The sequence below is a fragment of the Salmo trutta genome, chromosome 27, assembly GCF_901001165.1.
Source record: "Salmo trutta chromosome 27, fSalTru1.1, whole genome shotgun sequence".
Classification (NCBI taxonomy): Eukaryota; Metazoa; Chordata; class Actinopteri; order Salmoniformes; family Salmonidae; genus Salmo; species Salmo trutta.
This window is the reverse complement of record NC_042983.1, coordinates 28478871-28497024: the sequence shown is the minus strand read 5'-3', so window position 1 is coordinate 28497024 and position 18154 is coordinate 28478871. Positions and strand designations below refer to the sequence as shown.

General features: G+C 43.9%; 1 protein-coding gene across 1 annotated transcript; it reads right to left on the bottom strand.

The window, feature by feature from the left end:
- Positions 1 to 617: 617 nt before the first annotated feature.
- Positions 618 to 4068, bottom strand: LOC115164810 (toll-like receptor 13). Its single transcript, XM_029717624.1, has one exon. The coding sequence runs from the start codon at positions 3809 to 3811 to the stop codon at positions 974 to 976; it is 2838 nt and encodes a 945-aa protein (XP_029573484.1). The 5' UTR covers positions 3812 to 4068; the 3' UTR covers positions 618 to 973.
- Positions 4069 to 18154: the final 14086 nt, after the last annotated feature.

Below are 18154 nucleotides of genomic sequence, written 5' to 3'. Positions count from 1 at the left end.
ATTGTGTGTTAGAGGATAACCTCAGTTAATTTCCCTATTTAGCGTAAGATAATTTGCTTTTTCATTAAAAATGTTGTTGGTTAAATGTTTATCTGTCCATTATGTCGACTTGTCAATCAGATTTCTGGACCTCAGACAGCCTCCTTAGCTTATACATGCTCAGATGACTGAACATCTCCTTATGGGGCATTAAAACATGGAGGGGCATTTTGATTACTCTGCAACAGTGGATTATCTCTCAAATCTATCAATCGTGACACAAGAGGACATTGTGTTCAAATCAAATCAAAGTTTATTTGTCACATGCGCCGAATACAACAGGTGTAGACCTTACAGTGAAATGCTTACTTACAGGCTCTAACCAATAGTGCAAAAAGGTATTAGGTGAACAATAGGTAAGTGAAGAAATAAAAACAATAGTAAAAAGACAGTGAAAAACAGTAGCAAGGCTATATTGTGTTGTCTTTTGCACAGTGCAATCAACAATACAGTATACGTGAATCATTTTCCTTCTCTTAAAGTATGGACAGCTTGACATTCAGTGCACAATATCAGACTGGCCTCTAGTGTGTTTGTCTGTGTTTGGTATCAAATGATCATGGCATACTATACATACATTCATTCCAACAGGGAAGTTTAATGAAAGTGAAGCAAAGAAAAACAATAACAACACAATATGTCAAACAATAAAAATGTGTCTGCAATGTTGAATAAAATAAAATAAAGTCAAAGAAAAAGACAAAACCAAAATCTGTTGCAATGCAGGTAGCACAGTATGGAACAAAATGTAAAAAGGTTACTATTTTCCCCATGTCTGTAAATTCAAAATACCCATGATAAAGGTAGTCATGTATATCTTGTGTGTTATGTTATTATGACAAAAAAATAAAAAATACGAAAATGTATGCACTCACTACTCTACCTCGCTCTCGATAAGAGGTTCTTCTAAATTAGCAAAATATCAATGTAAATGTTACTGTCTGGGATCTGGTTCAGGAGGGGCCAGTTTGATCCACAAACGGTCCCAGAAGGCAGACTGCAGGGCCGGTTCCTGAGGCCAGTCCAGGTAGGTCCTGGTCTTGACCAGCCTGGCCAGGCGGTGGTGGGCACACAGCTGGCGAGGAGGGATGTCCTCCAAGAAGACCAGGATAAGGATGTCCCTGTTCTCCACCAACAGACGCAGGGTGGCCAGTCGTAGCTCCAGGGAGCACCAGTTACTGCGCAGGTAGTGACGACTCACCACACACAGGGTGTGGCGGCTGCTGTAGAGGCTGTCTGTGATGTTGTCCACAATGTCCTTCCCCAGCTGGAAGTCCCTGCTATGCAGACATAGACGCAGGAAGGGAGGCCCCCTCTGCTCCAAGCCCGGCAGCAGCTGCTCCACCACCCAGCGCTCGTCTCTACCGCTGTACGACACAAACACATCATAGCAGTAGTGCCCTCTGGGGTTGGGCCTCCGCAAGGCCTCCTCCAGCCAGCCACGGAGGATGTGGCAGAAGGCGAGCAGGTAGTCCCCAGCCAGCTGATAGAGCACCGTCACCAGCATGAAGAGGAGCAGGCCCAGGGAGGTGCAGAAGAACAGGACAAAGCCCACGTCCAGGGAACAGTTGGCCTCTGAGTACCTGGCAAAGTTTTGGATACCGGTTTCATCTTTGCAGGTCAGATCAGCCTCATTGGGGTGCCAGATGATGACCTGGATATGCCTCTGACCCCTGGCCCAGTTGTCTAGCCAGGTGTTGTCACAGCTACAGTGCAGACGAGGTCTGTAGAACAACAGGTAACTCAGGCTGGTCAGGGGCTCTGGAAAGGTCTCTAACATACTGAACTCCTCTTCAATTTTGATTGACAGCTGCACGAGGGAGTGCAGGTCTCTGCTCAGCTCCTCCTCCAGAGTGAGGATCCTACAGGAGATGAGGTTCAGGCTTTCCAATTTGGTCAGATTGTGGAACATGATGGCCAGCCCTGGTTGCAGGATAAGGTCAACTCTCATCAGCTTAAGATACCTCAGCTGCACAAGTGTGTTCAGGTCAGTCATATCTACAAACTCTGCATAGAGCATAGACTGGAAGTCAAAATACTCCAGGGAGGGGAAGTACTTTGCAGCAAAATGAGATCCACACAGGAGGTGCTCCGTCATAGCTGTGAGTCTGACGACGGACTTGAAGAACGGCCTCCAGCAGTCCTGGAAAGACACATTTTGGGCACGGACCTGAAGGGCCAAGCCTAGTTTAGGGGTGCTGTTGCTGCCGATGATGATGTTGATACAATCGAAAAAGGAGGTAATGTTCATGTACATCAATCCCGGAGGGAAGACCCCAAATATGTGCGTCAGATTTAAAGTCACATGCTTCTCCCACTGGCTGGCTGGATGGTGAATGTCCCCTAAATCTACATTCTTCAGTGAAGTGAGGTGAATGAACGCAAAAGCTTCAATCTGTACAAGTGGGTTTAGTTCAAGTGTTAGGGTCTCTAAGTTGTGCAGGCCAAATAAACTGTTCTTTGTAATCTGTGAGATATTGTTACCCCTTAAATTTAGGATCCTCAATTTACCAAGTCCGTTAAATGTAAAGTCCGAAATATTGTTAATGTTGCTGGATTCTAGATTCAGATGTTCCAGATTTTTCAAGCAACTGAACTGCTCTGAGGTGATACTTGGCATGTGTAGGGTCAAGGAAAGTCTCTTCAGCCATGTGATTGGGCCCTGAGTGTGAGTGTCACAAAGCTCAATGAGCTCAGGGTTCACTTCCCAGTATCTTAACACTGACACATCAGTGAGATTCTTCAAATAATGGATCAAGTTGACTCTAACATTATCACTATGACAGATGCTGAGTCTGAGCACCTCGATCCCCTGACAATTTCTTATTGCAGACTCTGAGTAGTTCTCAGTTTTATGGTCACTTATATAAACTTGTCTGATTGATAGTTTGAATACAGTCTCACAAACGGATTCAAAAGAAATGTTATTGTTGAACACAAAACGACGCAGCCTGCTGATACCAGACTGCAGAAGCTGTGTCTGTAGCGCATCATTGTCAGGCAAAAAAAGAGATGAAATGTTTTCAAAGCATTTTAATGCTCTTTTTTCTAAACGGTGGGCATTAGGGAAGTTAAGAAACACCTCTTGAAGACGGTAGAAATAAGGAAGCTCAAGAATAGCTCCGCTGGTGTCAGAGCAGTTTGGGTGCCTTAAAATGACTATCCCATCTGAAGTAAAGTCCAGGGCTGTCAATGACTGTGACATATTGACTATCCTACATAGCAAATCAGAGAGTTCCTCTGTACAACTATCGACTGTGAGTTTCTTCAGAAGAGGTATCCCTCCTAATGCGTCCGGTGCCATCACAGAAAGCCTGTAGTTCTCAATGGACAATTCCTCAAGATTAGTCAGGTCACTGAATGTGTTAGGTGGAAGTGAGGAATTGTAACACTGTCCCATACACAACAGATAGAGTTTCTTCACATGGGAGAGCCCCTTGAAGGTTCCAGGGAGAATCGTGGACAGACATCCGCGTATGTGAATGGTCTCAAGGACGGAGAATCGAGAGAGAGCGCCAGACTGCATCACAGACCCACTCCTGATCTCGAGACAGAGAGCCTGGTAGTTTGACGGAACAATGGAAAGGTTGAGTTTGAGATTGGATAAATCCCAGCAAACGGCAGTTAGGTTGCTGTGAGGGCAGGAACTGGAGTGAATGGATAGCCAGTAATTAGATTTCTTGTCATAGAGGACGCATTTATTACTTAACCAACCCCAGGAGCCGATGATCCAAACTACCAATAGTCCAAACTGAGCAGAGACCAGCCTCATCTTTCTTTTGAAGTAGACACCGGTCTGCTAGGATGATGTGAAGCCGTCTGTAGTTTGTCCGTAGGAAATCACTTTCAGCATCCAGTTTCTTATCCAGTTGAGATTTTGTCATGCAGTGTAGGTTGATTAACAAATCTGTCTGGGATTGTAGATTGATAATCAGAATACTCCTCTATCCTATGGGATGAGGCGTCAGTGGGATTGCTTGTCCATTGGACTGAAGACCTGGTGTTCTTCCACTGCTGTGGCTGTTATTAACTGAGTTGTATCTGTGTGCATCTCCTCTTGATATTTTGACTATATATGGCTTTTGCATCTCTGCAATCTCTTCCTGGTCTATTTTTTATTAACTCTTAGATACTTTGAGAAAGGCTGTAGGTTACAGATAAGATTATTCTTAACACCTCTTTCTCGCTTCCTCTTAGCTTCTACATAAGAGGAAGTGGTTAGCACTGTCTTTTACTTCTGAGTTTGTCTTTAGTCCCAAGACCCGAGAAAAATCAGCTTTTCATTTATCGGACATTCATTTATCTGCATATCCTGCCCTTATATTTAGCCTCACAATTAAATGTTTTACCATTTTCTTTTCAGGGCAACCAGGGCTACAAGTAGAACACAAAAGTATTTGACATTAACAGTTGAGTTCATGAGTTTTATTGACAAATGTCAATAAAAAAATAAGGTCAGCCAAAGTACAGAAATTGTTTGCTCAGTGGGAAATTAATATCCAACTAGTCAGTGATAACTGTGCGGAGTTTGGAGTTTGTGACAGCGACAATGTGAGTTTATTACAGTATTATAAACACTATGTCCAGGGATTTCCTAAGATTTTTTATGTAGAAGAACCCCTTACCTTCTAACAACTCTTGTGTAGATTGTGAGCATCATAGAGCAAAACATGTTACATGAGTGTGTTCGTGAGAGTCTCAGCTTTTCATAGATAGCTCAAACCATTCTGACGTTTTTGGGAAAATACCCGGCACGGACCCCTTGTGGGCCCTTGTCTCACAAACACCACTGTAGCTCAGCCCCCGTTAATCAAACGAATCACATAAATGCAGAAGAAATGGCTGGGGTGTTGTCTTGTCTGCCACTGTGTCAGACATGCCATGTTTCTGTGGTCCATCAATGTGGGTTACTAAAAGAGCACCTCCTGCTCTACTCTCTGGGTGAATGAAGAGATGCAGTATGTGCATGTGGACAGGTTTGGGTGTGTGTGTTTTTAAATGTGTGTGTGTATTTGTGAGTGTGTCTGTGTCTGTGTGTGTGTATTTCTAAGTGTGTGTGTGTATACCGTGTGTGTGATGAAGCAGCATGGCTCACCCATCCTGGCCCCCTCTATTAGACCCCGCCCTCTCCGTGGCTGCCCCAGGCGCTAATGTCACTTCCCATCATGCCGTGGGAGCGCTGCGTTGCTAAGAAAGCACTCTCTAGATGTACGCTTCAAAGTGGATGGAACTGCACCGTCAGGGTCAGGGACATATTTCGGAAATGTATTTCATTACATGGATTATTATTTGATGATTATTGCTAATGAACTTGGCAACTTGAAAGCGTGTTCATGCCCAGAACTTGCTCCTCTTTTCCTCATTCAGCTTTCTGCACTTGTGTGAAAACAACATTGTGTCAACATTTGCGTAAACCCCTGTGTAGTCAATATGATAACAGCGCTGCAAAGCACAAAAGCACATTGATTCCTTTACTTCCCACTTCCAGCTCAACAGCAAAACCCCAGCTGTTTCCAATCAATGATGGTCAATTTGCCATCCATCCATCTGCCCATGAGCTGATCCATTCATCCATCCATCCCTTTATCCATACCTCCATCCATGCCATTATCCATTCATCCATCCATCCATCCAGCCATCCATCCATCCATTTATCTATACCTCCATCTATTCAACCCTCTACACTATGTGATTCTGTGTGTAGTAGTATGGAACCCGTGCTCCTGTACTGTTGCCTGTCTCCTTGCCCTGGAAGTCAGAGTATTACAGCCTGGCTCAGACCATCCATATTTCATACAGCATTTTGCAAACAACAGATTAATAAAATATGCTGTAAAAATGCCCCCCTGCATCAGCATATCACCATGGCCTATTTCTCCGTTTTTTTGAATGGGTGCACGTTGGTGGGTGTGGGTGTGGGTGTGTGTTTTCGGTGTGACTGGGCCGGTGTTGTGTCTCTGTTGTGTGTGTGAGAGAGAGAGACTGATATGCTGCCTTGCCAGCTATCTCCACTGTCCTGTAACGTTATTACTTCCATAAAGAGGTAGTTACATTTGTCCCTCCATTAACGGCTGCCATAACAAAAGAGAGAAATGTAATTACCAGCATGAATAACACTTCCTATTTTCTTGTTGAGAGAGGGAAGGAGAGAATGGAAAAGACAGAAAGAGCGAGTGTAAGAGAGATAGAGATTAAAGCGGGAGAGGATAAGTGAAAAGGAGGAAGAGAAGAGCAAGGGGAAAGAGGGGCAAGAGATGGGTGTAGATAGATAAACCCTCTAACTATGTGTGAACCTGAATGCATGTGTGGGTGTGTGTGTGTGTGTGTGTGGGTACATGCGTGTACAGGAAAGGTTATGACCCCATGGTTATCTGGGTTATCTTGATGATATACGCATGCAGTACAATAATAAACGTAAATATCTCTAATTATGGTAGTATGTTCTCTGTTCTGAAGTAAAGAGAGAGAGAGGCAGTGCTTGGTGCCATGTTGTTGAAGCAAAGTCATGTCACAATGAAACCTGCCAACGAGGCTAGTGGCAAAGACACACGGTTACTGTGTGTGTGTGTGTATGCGCGTGTGTGTGTGTGCGTGCATGTGTGGGTGTGAGGACGTGTTCTTATGAGTGAAACATGCCAGTGGCAAAGACGAAAAAAGCACATCGTCAGTTGCTGTCTCCAGGAGAGAGAAGGACTGACAGAAGACCTCTCTATGTCCTCCAGTAAGAGATCTGGTGTGTGTGTGTGTATTTGTGTGAATGTTTGTTTGTATGTTTGTCTTTCTCTGTGTGTGTGTATGTGTGCATGTTAATTTGCGTCACTGCATTTGAAAGCATCTGTGTTTCACAAATAACAGAAATGAACAGCATTAACCTTAATGGTTCAACCTACATGTGTTCGTCAATATGATGTAGGTATGAGTCATTTCTCAGTTATCCTGAGTGTGTCATGCCTCAGATGGTGTGTGTGTGTGTGTGTTTCAAGTTTTCAAGTTTTTATTGTGTGCACAAATACAGTGAAATGGCTTTTTTGCTTGCTCTTTCCCAACAATACAGTAATGATATCAGTAGTACTAGAAAAAAAGTTAAGTACAACAAAGCACACTAGAAATAGAAATAAGAAGAACACGAGAAAGTATATAAAGGGTCAGTTCAAATCAAATCAAATCATCAAATCAAATCAAATCAAATGTATTTATATAGCCCTTCGTACATCAGCTGAAATCTCAAAGTGCTGTACAGAAACCCAGCCTAAAACCCCAAACAGCAAGCAATGCATGTGAAAGAGGCACGGTGGCTAGGAAAAACTCCCTAGGAAAAACTCCCTAAAAAGGCCAAAAACCTAGGAAGAAACCTAGAGAGGAACCAGGCTATGAGGGGTGGCCAGTCCTCTTCTGGCTGTGCCGGGTGGATATTATAACAGAACATGGTCAAGATGTTAAAATGTTCATAAATGACCAGCATGGTCAAATAATAATAATCATTGTCGTTGTCGAGGGTGCAACAAGCACGTCCGGTGAACAGGTCAGGGTTCCGTAGCCGCAGGCAGAACAGTTGAAACTGGAGGAGCAGCATGGCCAGGTGGACTGGGGACAGCAAGGAGTCATCATGCCAGGTAGTCCCGAGGCATGGTCCTAGGGCTCAGGTCCTCCGAGAGAAAGAAAGAAAGAGAGAAAGAGAGAATTAGAGTGAGCATATTTAAATTCACACAGGACACCGGATAAGACAAGAGAATACTCCAGATGAAACAGACTGACCCTAGCCCCCCGGCACATAAACTACTGCAGCATAAATACTGGAGGCTGAGACAGGAGGGATCAGAAGACACTGTGGCCCCATCCGATGATACCCCCGGACAGGGCCAAACAGGCAGGATATAACCCCACCCACTTTGCCAAAGCACAGCCCCCACACCACTAGAGGGATGTCTACAACCACCAACTTACCGTCCGAAGACAAGGCAGTTCCAGGGTCAGTTCCAATACCATAAATATTATTTACAATGTGCAGGGATACTGGAGTGTTAGTGGTAGGTATATATATAAGGGTAAGGTGACTAGGCATCAGGATATATGTTAGCCACGGCTAGCGGTCTTCACCTTTTTCTCGGTCACCAGCCAGCCTTACGTCGGACAATACCTGCCAGTCTGCACAGCGCGATATCAACCCAGAGCATATTGGACTGCTTCTCTCTACCACATTCCTGCCGCTCTGGACCATTGCACTGGATCATCGCAGCTAGCTAGCTGCAAACGAGTGGCTACTGTTAGCTAACGCCTTTGTCCCAAAGCAAGCACCAGTTAGCCTTGAGTTGGCCTCGAGCTAGGCCCATATACCAGCTAATTCTAGGGCTACAATACCTCTTTTGCCAATTGGCCTAGACCCTTTGTTGTCAACACGGAGCCCCGCCAATCCATCACGACTGGACTGCTGACGCGATCGCCAGATGTGGTCTCAACAGGCTATTCTGTTACGATGTCGCCCAAAAACCATCTGCTAGCCCCGGCCCGCTAGCTTTCTAAATGCTGTGTCCCCTGCTCACCTAGCGTAGTAGTGCCTACCGAACGGCACCCTGATTCACCTATTGCTGCTCTTTTGACCCTATGATCACTCGGCTACACAGCTGATGCCCCCTTGACTGTTTCAATAACACGGTACCTCATTTTGTTTACCAGACGGCCCCAGCCTCGAACTCAGCTCCTGTATGTACCTAACCGACCCGCTCTAACCATTCATCACCATTTACCCGTTGTTGTCTTCGCTCTCCTGATCAACACCTGGGATTGCTTTATGCCTCTCTCTAATGTCAATATGCCTTGTCTACTGCTGTCTTGGCTAGTTCTTATTGTTTTATTTCACTGTAGAGCCCTCAGTCCCGCTAAACATTCCTTAACCTCTCTGGGGCATGTGGGACGAACTCGTCCCACCTACGTAACAGCCACTGAAATCCAGTGGCGCGATTTTTGAATCGTTAGAAATACTATTACTTCAATTTCTCAAACATATGACTATTTTACAGCTATTTAAAGACAAGAATCTCGTTAATCTAACCCCACTGTCCGATTTCAAAAAGGCTTTACAACGAAAGCAAAACATTAGATTATGTCAGCAGAGTGCCCAGCCAGAAAAAATCAGACACCCATTTTTCAAGCTAGCATATCATGTCACATAAACCCAAACCACAGCTAAATGCAGCACTAACCTTTGATGATCTTCATCAGATGACACACCTAGGACATTGTGTTATACAATATATGCATGTCTGTTCAATCAAGTTCATATTTATATCAAAAACCAGCTTTTTACATTAGCATGTGACGTTCAGAAAAAGCATAACCCCCGCAAACTTCCGGGGAATTTACTAACAGTTTGCTAAATTACTCACGATAAACGTTCACAAAAAGCATAACAATTATTTTAAGAATTATAGATACATTACTCCTCTATGCACTCGATATGTCCGATTTTAAAATAGCTTTTCGGATGAAGCACATTTTGCAATAATCTAAGTACATAGCCCGGCATTACAGGGCTAGCTATTTAGATACCCACCCAGGTCAGCCTCCACCAAAATCACATTTCCAAAAGAAAAATGTTCTTACCTTGCTTGTTCTTCATCAGAATACACTGCCAGGACTTCTACTTCAATAACAAATGTAGGTTTGGTCCCAAATAATCCATCGTTATATCCAAACAGCGACGTTTTGTTCGTGAGTTCTAGACACTATCAGAATGCTTCTTCACGGTCCCGAGCATGGCGCATTGGCGTGTCAAAAATGTCTAAATATTCCATTACCGTACTTCGAAGCATGTCAACCACTGTTTAAAACCAATTTTTATGCCATTTAACTCGTAGATAAGTGATAATATTCCGACCGGGAGTATGCATTGAGCCTAAACAGCCGAATAAAATTTCTCCTCAGGAGCGACTCGTGCACGCGCCTCATTCAAAGGTCCTCGGAGCAGCCACTTACAAAAGGTGATAATGTGTTTCAGCCTGAGGCTCCCTCGTAAACCTTCAGTTATTTCCCGGGCTCTGAGAGCCTATCGGAGCCCTGGGAATTGTCACGTTACAGCTAAGATCCTTACTTTTCAATAAAAAGATGCAAGACGCACGACTCCTTGTCAGACAGGGTACTTCCTGCTTGAAACCTTGTCAGGTTTTTGCCTGCCATAGGAGTTCTGTTATACTCACAGACACCATTCAAACAGTTTTAGAAAATTCAGAGTGTTTTCTATCCAAACCTGAACAATAATATGCATATTCTAGCTTCTGAGTTGGTGTAGGAGGCAGTTAAAAATGGGAACATATTTTTTCCAAAATTCTCAATACTGCCCCCTATCCTCAAAAGGTTAAATAGCTCTTTTGTCCCACCGCACACACATGCGGAGACCTCACCTGGCTTAACTGGGTCCTCCAGAGACGAAACCTCTCTCATCGTCACTCAGCGTCTAGGTTTACCTCCACTGTACTCACATCCTACCATACCCTTGTCTGTACATTATGCCCTGAATCTATTCTACTACACCCAGAAATCTACTCCTTTTATTCTCTGTTCCCAACGCACTAGATGACCAGTTCTTATAGCCTTTAGCCGCACCCTTATCCTAGTCCTCCTCTGTTCCTCTGGTGATGTAGAGGTTAACCCAGGCCCTGTAGCCCCCAGTTCCACTCCTATTCCCCAGGCACTATCATTTGTTGACTTCTGTAACCGTAAAAGCCTTCATGCATGTTAATATCAGAAGCCTCCTCCCTAAGTTTGTTTTATTCACTGCTTTAGCACACTCAGCCAACCTTGTTGTCCTAGCCGTGTCTGAATCCTGGCTTAGGAAGGCCACCAAAAATTCGTAAATTTCCATCCCCATTCTCCGCCAAGAAATAACTGCCAAAGGGGGTGGAGTTGCAATCTACTGCAGAGATAGGCTGCAGAGTTATGTCATGCTGTCCAGGTCTGTGCCCAAACAGTTCGAGCTTATACTTTTAAAAATCCACCTTTCCAGAAATAAGTCTCTCACTGTTGCCGCTTGTTAGGGACCCCCCTCAGCCCCCAGATGTGCCCTGGACACCATAAGTGATTTAATTGCCCCCCATTTATCTTCAGAGTTCGTACTGTTAGGTGACCTAAATTGGGATATGCTTAACACCCCGGCCGTCCTACAATCTAAGCTAGATGCCCTCAATCTCACACAAATGATCAAGGAACCTACCAGGTACAACCCTAAATCCGTAAACACGGGCACCCTCATAGATATCATCCTGACCAACCTGCCCCCTAAATACACCGCTGCTGTCTTCAACCAGGATCTCAGCAATCACTGCCTCATTGCCTGCATCCGTAATGGGTCCGCGGTCAAACGACCACCCCTCATCACTGTCAAACGCTCCCTAAAACACTTCTGCGAGCAGGCCTTTCTAACCGACCTGGCCCGGGTATCCTGGAAGGATATTGACCTCATTCCGTTAGTAGAGGATGCCTGGTTATTCTTTAAAAGTGCTTTCCTCACCATCTTAACCTCTCTTGGGTAGGGGGCAGTATTTTCACGTCCAGATAAAAAACGTACCCGATTTAATCTGGTTATTACTCCTGCCCAGAAACTAGAATATGCATATCATTGATTTGGATAGAAAACACCCTAAAGTTTCTAAAACTGTTTGAATGGTGTCTGTGTGTATAACAGAACTCATATGGCAGGCCAAAACCTGAGAAGATTCTATACAGGAAGTGCCCTCTCTGACCATTTCTTGGCCTTCTATAGCCTCTTTATCGAAAACAGAGGATCTCTGCTGTAACGTGACATTTTCTAAGGCTCCCATAGGCTCTCAGAAGGCGCCAGAATGGGGAATGATGACTCTGCAGTCCCTGGCTGATAAACAGTAGCGCATTTGGAAAGTGGTCGATCTGAGAACAATGACACGGGCGAGCGTGCACATGAAGACACCATTTTTTTCTTTCAGTCTTTGAACGAAAACAACGTCTCCCGGTCGGAATATTATCACTATTTTACGAGAAAAATCGCATAAAAATGGATTTTAAACAGCGTTTGACATGCTTCGAAGTACGGTAATGGAATATTATGAAAATTTTTGTCACGACATGCGTCCGCGTGTCACTGTTTCGGATAGGGACCTGAACGCACGGACAAAACAGAGGATATTTGAACATAACTATGGATTATTTTTAACCAAAACAACATTTGTAGTTGAAGTAGAAGTCCTGGGAGTGCATTCTGACGAAGAACAGCAAAGGTAATCCAATTTTTCTTATAGTAATTCTGAGTTTAGTGAACGCCAAACTTGGTGGGTGTCAAATTAGCTAGCCCGTGATGGCGAGCTATTTACTCAGAATATTGCAAAATGTGCTTTCGCCGAAAAGCTATTTTAAAATCTGACACCGCGATTGCATAAAGGAGTTCTGTATCTATAATTCTTAAAATAATTGTTATGTTTTTTGTGAACGTTTATCGTGAGTAATTTAGTAAATTCACCGGAAGTTTGCGGGAGGTATGCTAGTTCTGAACGTCACATGCTAATGTAAAAAGCTGTTTTTTGATATAAATATGAACTTGATTGAACAAAACATGCATGTATTGTATAACATAATGTCATAGGAGTGTCATCTGATGAAGATCATCAAAGGTTAGTGCTGCATTTCGCTGTGGTTTTGGTTTTTGTGACATTATATGCTAGCTTGAAAAATGGGTGTGTGATTATTTCTGGCTGGGTACTCTCCTGACATAATCTAATGTTTTGCTTTCGTTGTAAAGCCTTTTTCAAATCGGACAATGTGGTTAGATTAACGAGAGTCTTGTCTTTAAAATGGTGTAAAATAGTCATATGTTTGAGAAATTGAAGTTATAGCATGTTTAAGGTTTTTGAATATCGCGCCACTCGATTCCACTGGTTGTTGACTAGGTGGGACGATTTACCCGAGAGAGGTTAAATAAGCATGACTCATTCAAAAAACTTAGAACAGATATAGCCCTTGGTTCAACTCCAGACTTGACTGCCCTTGACCAGCAGAAAAACATCCTGTGGCATAATGCATTAGCACCAAATAGCCCCCATGATATGCAACTTTTCAGGGAAGTTAGGAACCAATATACACAGGCAGTTAGGAAAGCAAAGGCTAGCTTTTTCAAACAGAAATTTGCATCCTGTAGCACAAACTCCAAAAAGTTCTGGGACACTGTAAAGTCCATGGAGAATAAGAACACCTCCTCTCAGCTGCCCACTGCACTGAGGTTAGGAAACACTGTTACCACCGATAAATCTACGATAATCAAGAATTTCAACAAGCATTTTTCTACGGTTGGCCATCTTTCCACCTGGCTACCCATACCCCGGCCAACAGCTCTGCACCCCCCACAGCAACTTGCCCAAGCCTCCGCCACTTCTCCTTCATCCAAATCCAGACAGCTGATGTTTTGAAAGAGCTGCAAAATCTGGACCCTCTCTTTCTAAAATTATCCGCTGCAATTGTTGCAACCCCTATTTCTAGCCTGTTTAACCTCTCTTTTGTATCGTCTGAGATCCCTAAATATTGGAAAGCTGCCGCGGTCATCCCCTCTTCAAAGGGGGAGACACTCTAGACCCAAACTGTTACAGACCTATATCAATCCTTCCTTGCCTTTCTAAAGTCTTCGAAAGCCAAGTTAACAAACAGATCACCGACCATTTCGAATCCCACCGTACCTTCTCCGCTATGCAATCTGGTGTCCGAGCTGGTCACGGGTGCACCTCAGCCACGCTCAAGGTCCTAAACAATATCATAACTGCCTTTGATAAAAGACAGTACTGTGCAGCCGTCTTCATCGACCTGGCCAAGGCTTTTGACTCTGTCAATTACCGCATTCTTATCGGCAGACTCAACAGCCTTGGTTTCTCAAATGACTGCCTCACATGGTTCACCAACTACTTCTCAGATAGAGTTCAGTGTGTCAAATCGGAGGGCCTGTTGTCCGGAACTCTGGCAGTCTCTATGGGGGGGGTGCCACAGGGTTCAATTCTCGGGCCGACTCTCTTCTCTGTATATGTCAATGATGTCGCTCTTGCTGCTGGTGATTCTCTGATTCACCTCTATGCAGACGACACCATTCTGTATACTTCTGGCCCTTCTTTGGAGACCGTGTTAACTAACCTCCAGACGAGTTTCAACGCCATACAACTCTCCTTCCTTGGCCCCCAACTGCTCTTAAATGCAAGTAAAACTAAATGCATGCTCTTCAACCGATCGCTGCCTGCACCTTCCTGCCCGTCCAGCATCACTACTCTGGACGGTTCTGACTTAGAATACGTGGACAACTACAAATACCTAGGTGTCTGGTTAGACTGTAAACTCTCTTTCCAGACTCACATTATGCATTTCCAATCCAAAATTAAATCTAGAATCAGCTTCCTATTTCGCAACAAAGCCTCCTTTACTTATGCTGCTAAACATACCCTCGTAAAACGGACTATCCTATCGATCCTTGACTTCGGCGATGTCATTTACAAAATAGCCTCCAACACTCTACTCAGCAAATTGGATGTAGTCTATCACAGTGCCATCCGTTTTGTCACCAAAGCCCCATATACTACCCACCACTGCGACCTGTATGCTCTCATTGGCTGGCCCTCGCTTCATATTCGTCGCCAAACCCACTGGCTCCAGGTCATCTATAAGTCTTTGTTAGGTAAAGCAGCGCCTTATCTCAGCTCACTGGTCACCATACACCCACCCATAGCTCGCACTCCAGCAGGTATATTTCACTGGTCATCCCCAAAGCCAACTCCTCTTTGGTCGCATTTCCTTCCAGTTCTCTGCTGCCAACGACTGGAACGAATTGCAAAAATCACTGAAGCTGACGACTTATATTTTCCTCACTAACTTTAAGCATCAGCTGTCAGAGCAGCTAACCGATCATTGCACCTGTACACAGCCCATCTGTAAATAGCCCACCCAACTTCCTCATCCCCATATTGTTATTTATTTTTTTGCTCCTTTGGACCTCAGTATCTCTACTTGCCCATCATCTTCTGCACATCTATCACTCCACTGTTAATGCTAAATTGTAATTATTTCGCCACTATGGCCTATTTATTGCCTTTTCTCCCTAATCTTACTTAATTTGCGCACACTGTATATGTGTGTGTAGAGTCAGTATAAATGTGTGTGCGTGTTATGTGTATGTGAGCAAATGAAGTGTGTGTGTGAGTGAGTGTGTGGAGTGCGCATAGAGTGTGTGTGTGTGTGTGTGTGTGTGTGTGTGTGTGTGTGTGTGTGTGTGTGTGTGTGTGTGTGTGTGTGTGTAGAGTGCGCATAGAGTGAGTGTGTGTGTGTTGGAGTGTGAGTGTGTGAGTGAGTGTGTAGAGTGCGCATAGAGTCAGTGTGTGTGTGTTGGAGTGTGAGTGTGTGAGTGAGTGTGTAGAGTGCGCATAGAATGAGTGTGCATAGAGACTGCAAAAATCGAAATAAGATAGAAGGGTCCGTGTAGCCATTTTGTTAACTATTTTGCAGGATTATGGCTTGGGGATAGAAGCTGTTCAGGAGCCTGTTGGTTTCAGATGTGTTTCTCCGGTACCACTTGAAAGTCATTTTAAAAGTCTCCTTGTATTAATTACATAATAACCAAAGCTTCAATAAAAGGTAAGTGAAGCAGTTGTTTTACTGGCAAAAGTATTGTTGTGATCACACCGAATGTGTATTGGTTTTAATGGCTGACATGTGAGCAGGGAAAATATATAATTTAGAGTTGTTAATTCCACTTTAAAGTTGTAATTTTGTTTGTGTATTGAAAAAAGATCAGTTGAAGATCTCTGTTTTGGAGCACTTTTGAGGTGTAGGTGTGAGGGAGACTGAGGAGAGGCAGGCATCTGGTTATTTCTGGCCCTGCTGACAGCTGTTGATTTATGACCGTGTGTTGGAGGGGAGAGAGGCTGATAAAGGTCTCAACTGGTGAATTGGCTGGCTGAGGGCCTGTTTGAAATAGAAAAAAACAGTTTATGAATAAGGAAAATATGAAAAATACGAATACATTGACGCCTGGGGGGCCACTAGAGGGTGCTGAAGCAGGATCAGGGTAAACGGCTTCATTTTGGCTTCAGTGTGCTATTGAGTCTTCACATAGGAATGAATGGTGTCACGTGATCGATGGCTTTGTCCATTCATATTTACAGACATTTTGCGGCAGTGTTCCGTTCCCTTCTCAAAGAGTTCCCAAAGATGAAATTGTTAAAATATATATATACAGTGCCTTCAGAAAATATTCAGACCCCTTGACTTTTTCCACATTTTGTTACGTTACAGTCTTATTCTAAAATGTATTAAATACTTTTTTCCCTCATCAATCTACACACAATACCCATAATGACAAACCAAATGTATATATAAAAAAACGGAAATATCACATTTACATAAGTATTCAGACCCTTTACTCAGTACTTTGTTGAAGCACCTTTGGCAGAGATTACAGCCTCGATTCTTCTTCGGTATGACATTACAAGCTTGGCACACATGTATTTGCATAGTTTCTCCCATTATTCTCTGGAGATCCTCAAGCTCTGTCGGGTTGAATGGGAAGCTTCGCTGCACAGCTATTTTCAGGTCTCTTCAGAGATGTTCGATCAGTTCATGTCCAAGCTCTGGCTGGGCCACTCAAGGACATTCAAAGACTTGTCCCGAAGCCACTCCTGCGTTTTCTTGACTGCGTGCTTAAGGTTGTTGTCTTGTTGGAAGGTGAACCTTTGCCCCAGTCTGAGGTCCTGAGCGCTCTGGAGCAGGTTTTCATCAAGGATCTCTCTGTACATTGCTCCGTTCATCTTACCCTCAATCCTGACTAGTATCCCAATCCCTGCCGCTGAAAAACATCCCCACAGCATGATGCTGCCACTACCATGCTTCACCGTAGGGATGGTGCCAGGTTTCCTTCAGACAGGATTCTTGGCATTCAGGCCAAAGATAATCTTGTTTCTCATGGTCTGAGAGTCTTTTTGGTGCTATTTGACAAACTCCAAGTGGTCTGAAATGTGCCTTTTAGTAAAGAGGGGCTTCTGTGTGGCCGACTCTTCGATAAAGGCCTGATTGGTGGAGTGCTGCAGAGATGGTTGTCCTTCTGGAAGGTTCTCCCATCTCCACAGAGGAACTCTGGAGCTCTGTCAGAGGGACCATCGGGTTCTTGGTCACCTCCCTAACCTAGGCCCTTCTCCCCCGATTGTTCAGTTTGGCCAGACGGCCAGCTCTAGGACGAGTCTTGGTGGTTCCAAACTTCTTCCATTTAAGAATGATGGAGGACACTGTGTTGTTGGGGACCTTCAATGCTGCAGACATGTTTTGGTACCCTTCCCCAGATCTGTGCCTTGACACAATCCTGTCTTAGAGCTCTTCGTACAATTCCTTCGACCTCATGGTTTGGTTTTTGCTCTGACATGCACTGTCAACTGTGGGACCTTATAATGACTGGTGTGTGCCTTTCCAAATCATGTCCAATCAACTGAATTCAGCACAGGTGGGCTCTAATCAAGTTGTAGAAACATCTCAAGGATGAGCAATGAAGGATTCACCTGAGCTCAATTTCAAGTCTAATAGCAAACTGTCTGAATACTTATGTAAATAAGGTATTTCTGTTTTTCCTTTGTCATTATTGGGTATTGTGTGTAGATTGATGAGGAAAATAATGCAATCAATTTTCGAATAAGGCTGTAATGTAACAACATGTGGAAAAGTGAAGGTGTCTGAATAATTACTGAATGCACTGAACGTCCATATCATTTCCCTATTTCGAAATCTGAAACTGAATCTGAATCCTTTTCAAACAATGACTTTTCTTCCTCTATTTGAATGTAAACTGAGTAGTGTAGTTGTGTGCTGGGTGTTAGCGTAGCTTGTTAGCACTGTATAATACTCCTGGCTTTATATATCTAACTAACATGGAAATAAACATTTATTAGCTTTAGCTGGAGCAGACTGCGCATTGCAAATGCAGAATTACAGATTTGATGTAAACAGTAAGCCTATGTGGAGTCTCAGTGAGGAGGAAGGAGGAGAGAGCTAGGATGGTGCCTCTCACTCGAAAACAGATCCTGATTATCATGTTGGCAGGATCTGAAAGATTAGAAACATCAATAGTTGATGACTCTCT

Coding starts and splice junctions, on each gene's coding strand:
- LOC115164810 (XM_029717624.1), bottom strand. CDS start 3,811: ATGAGGCTGGTCTCTGCTCAGTTTGGACTATTGGTAGTTTGGATCATC.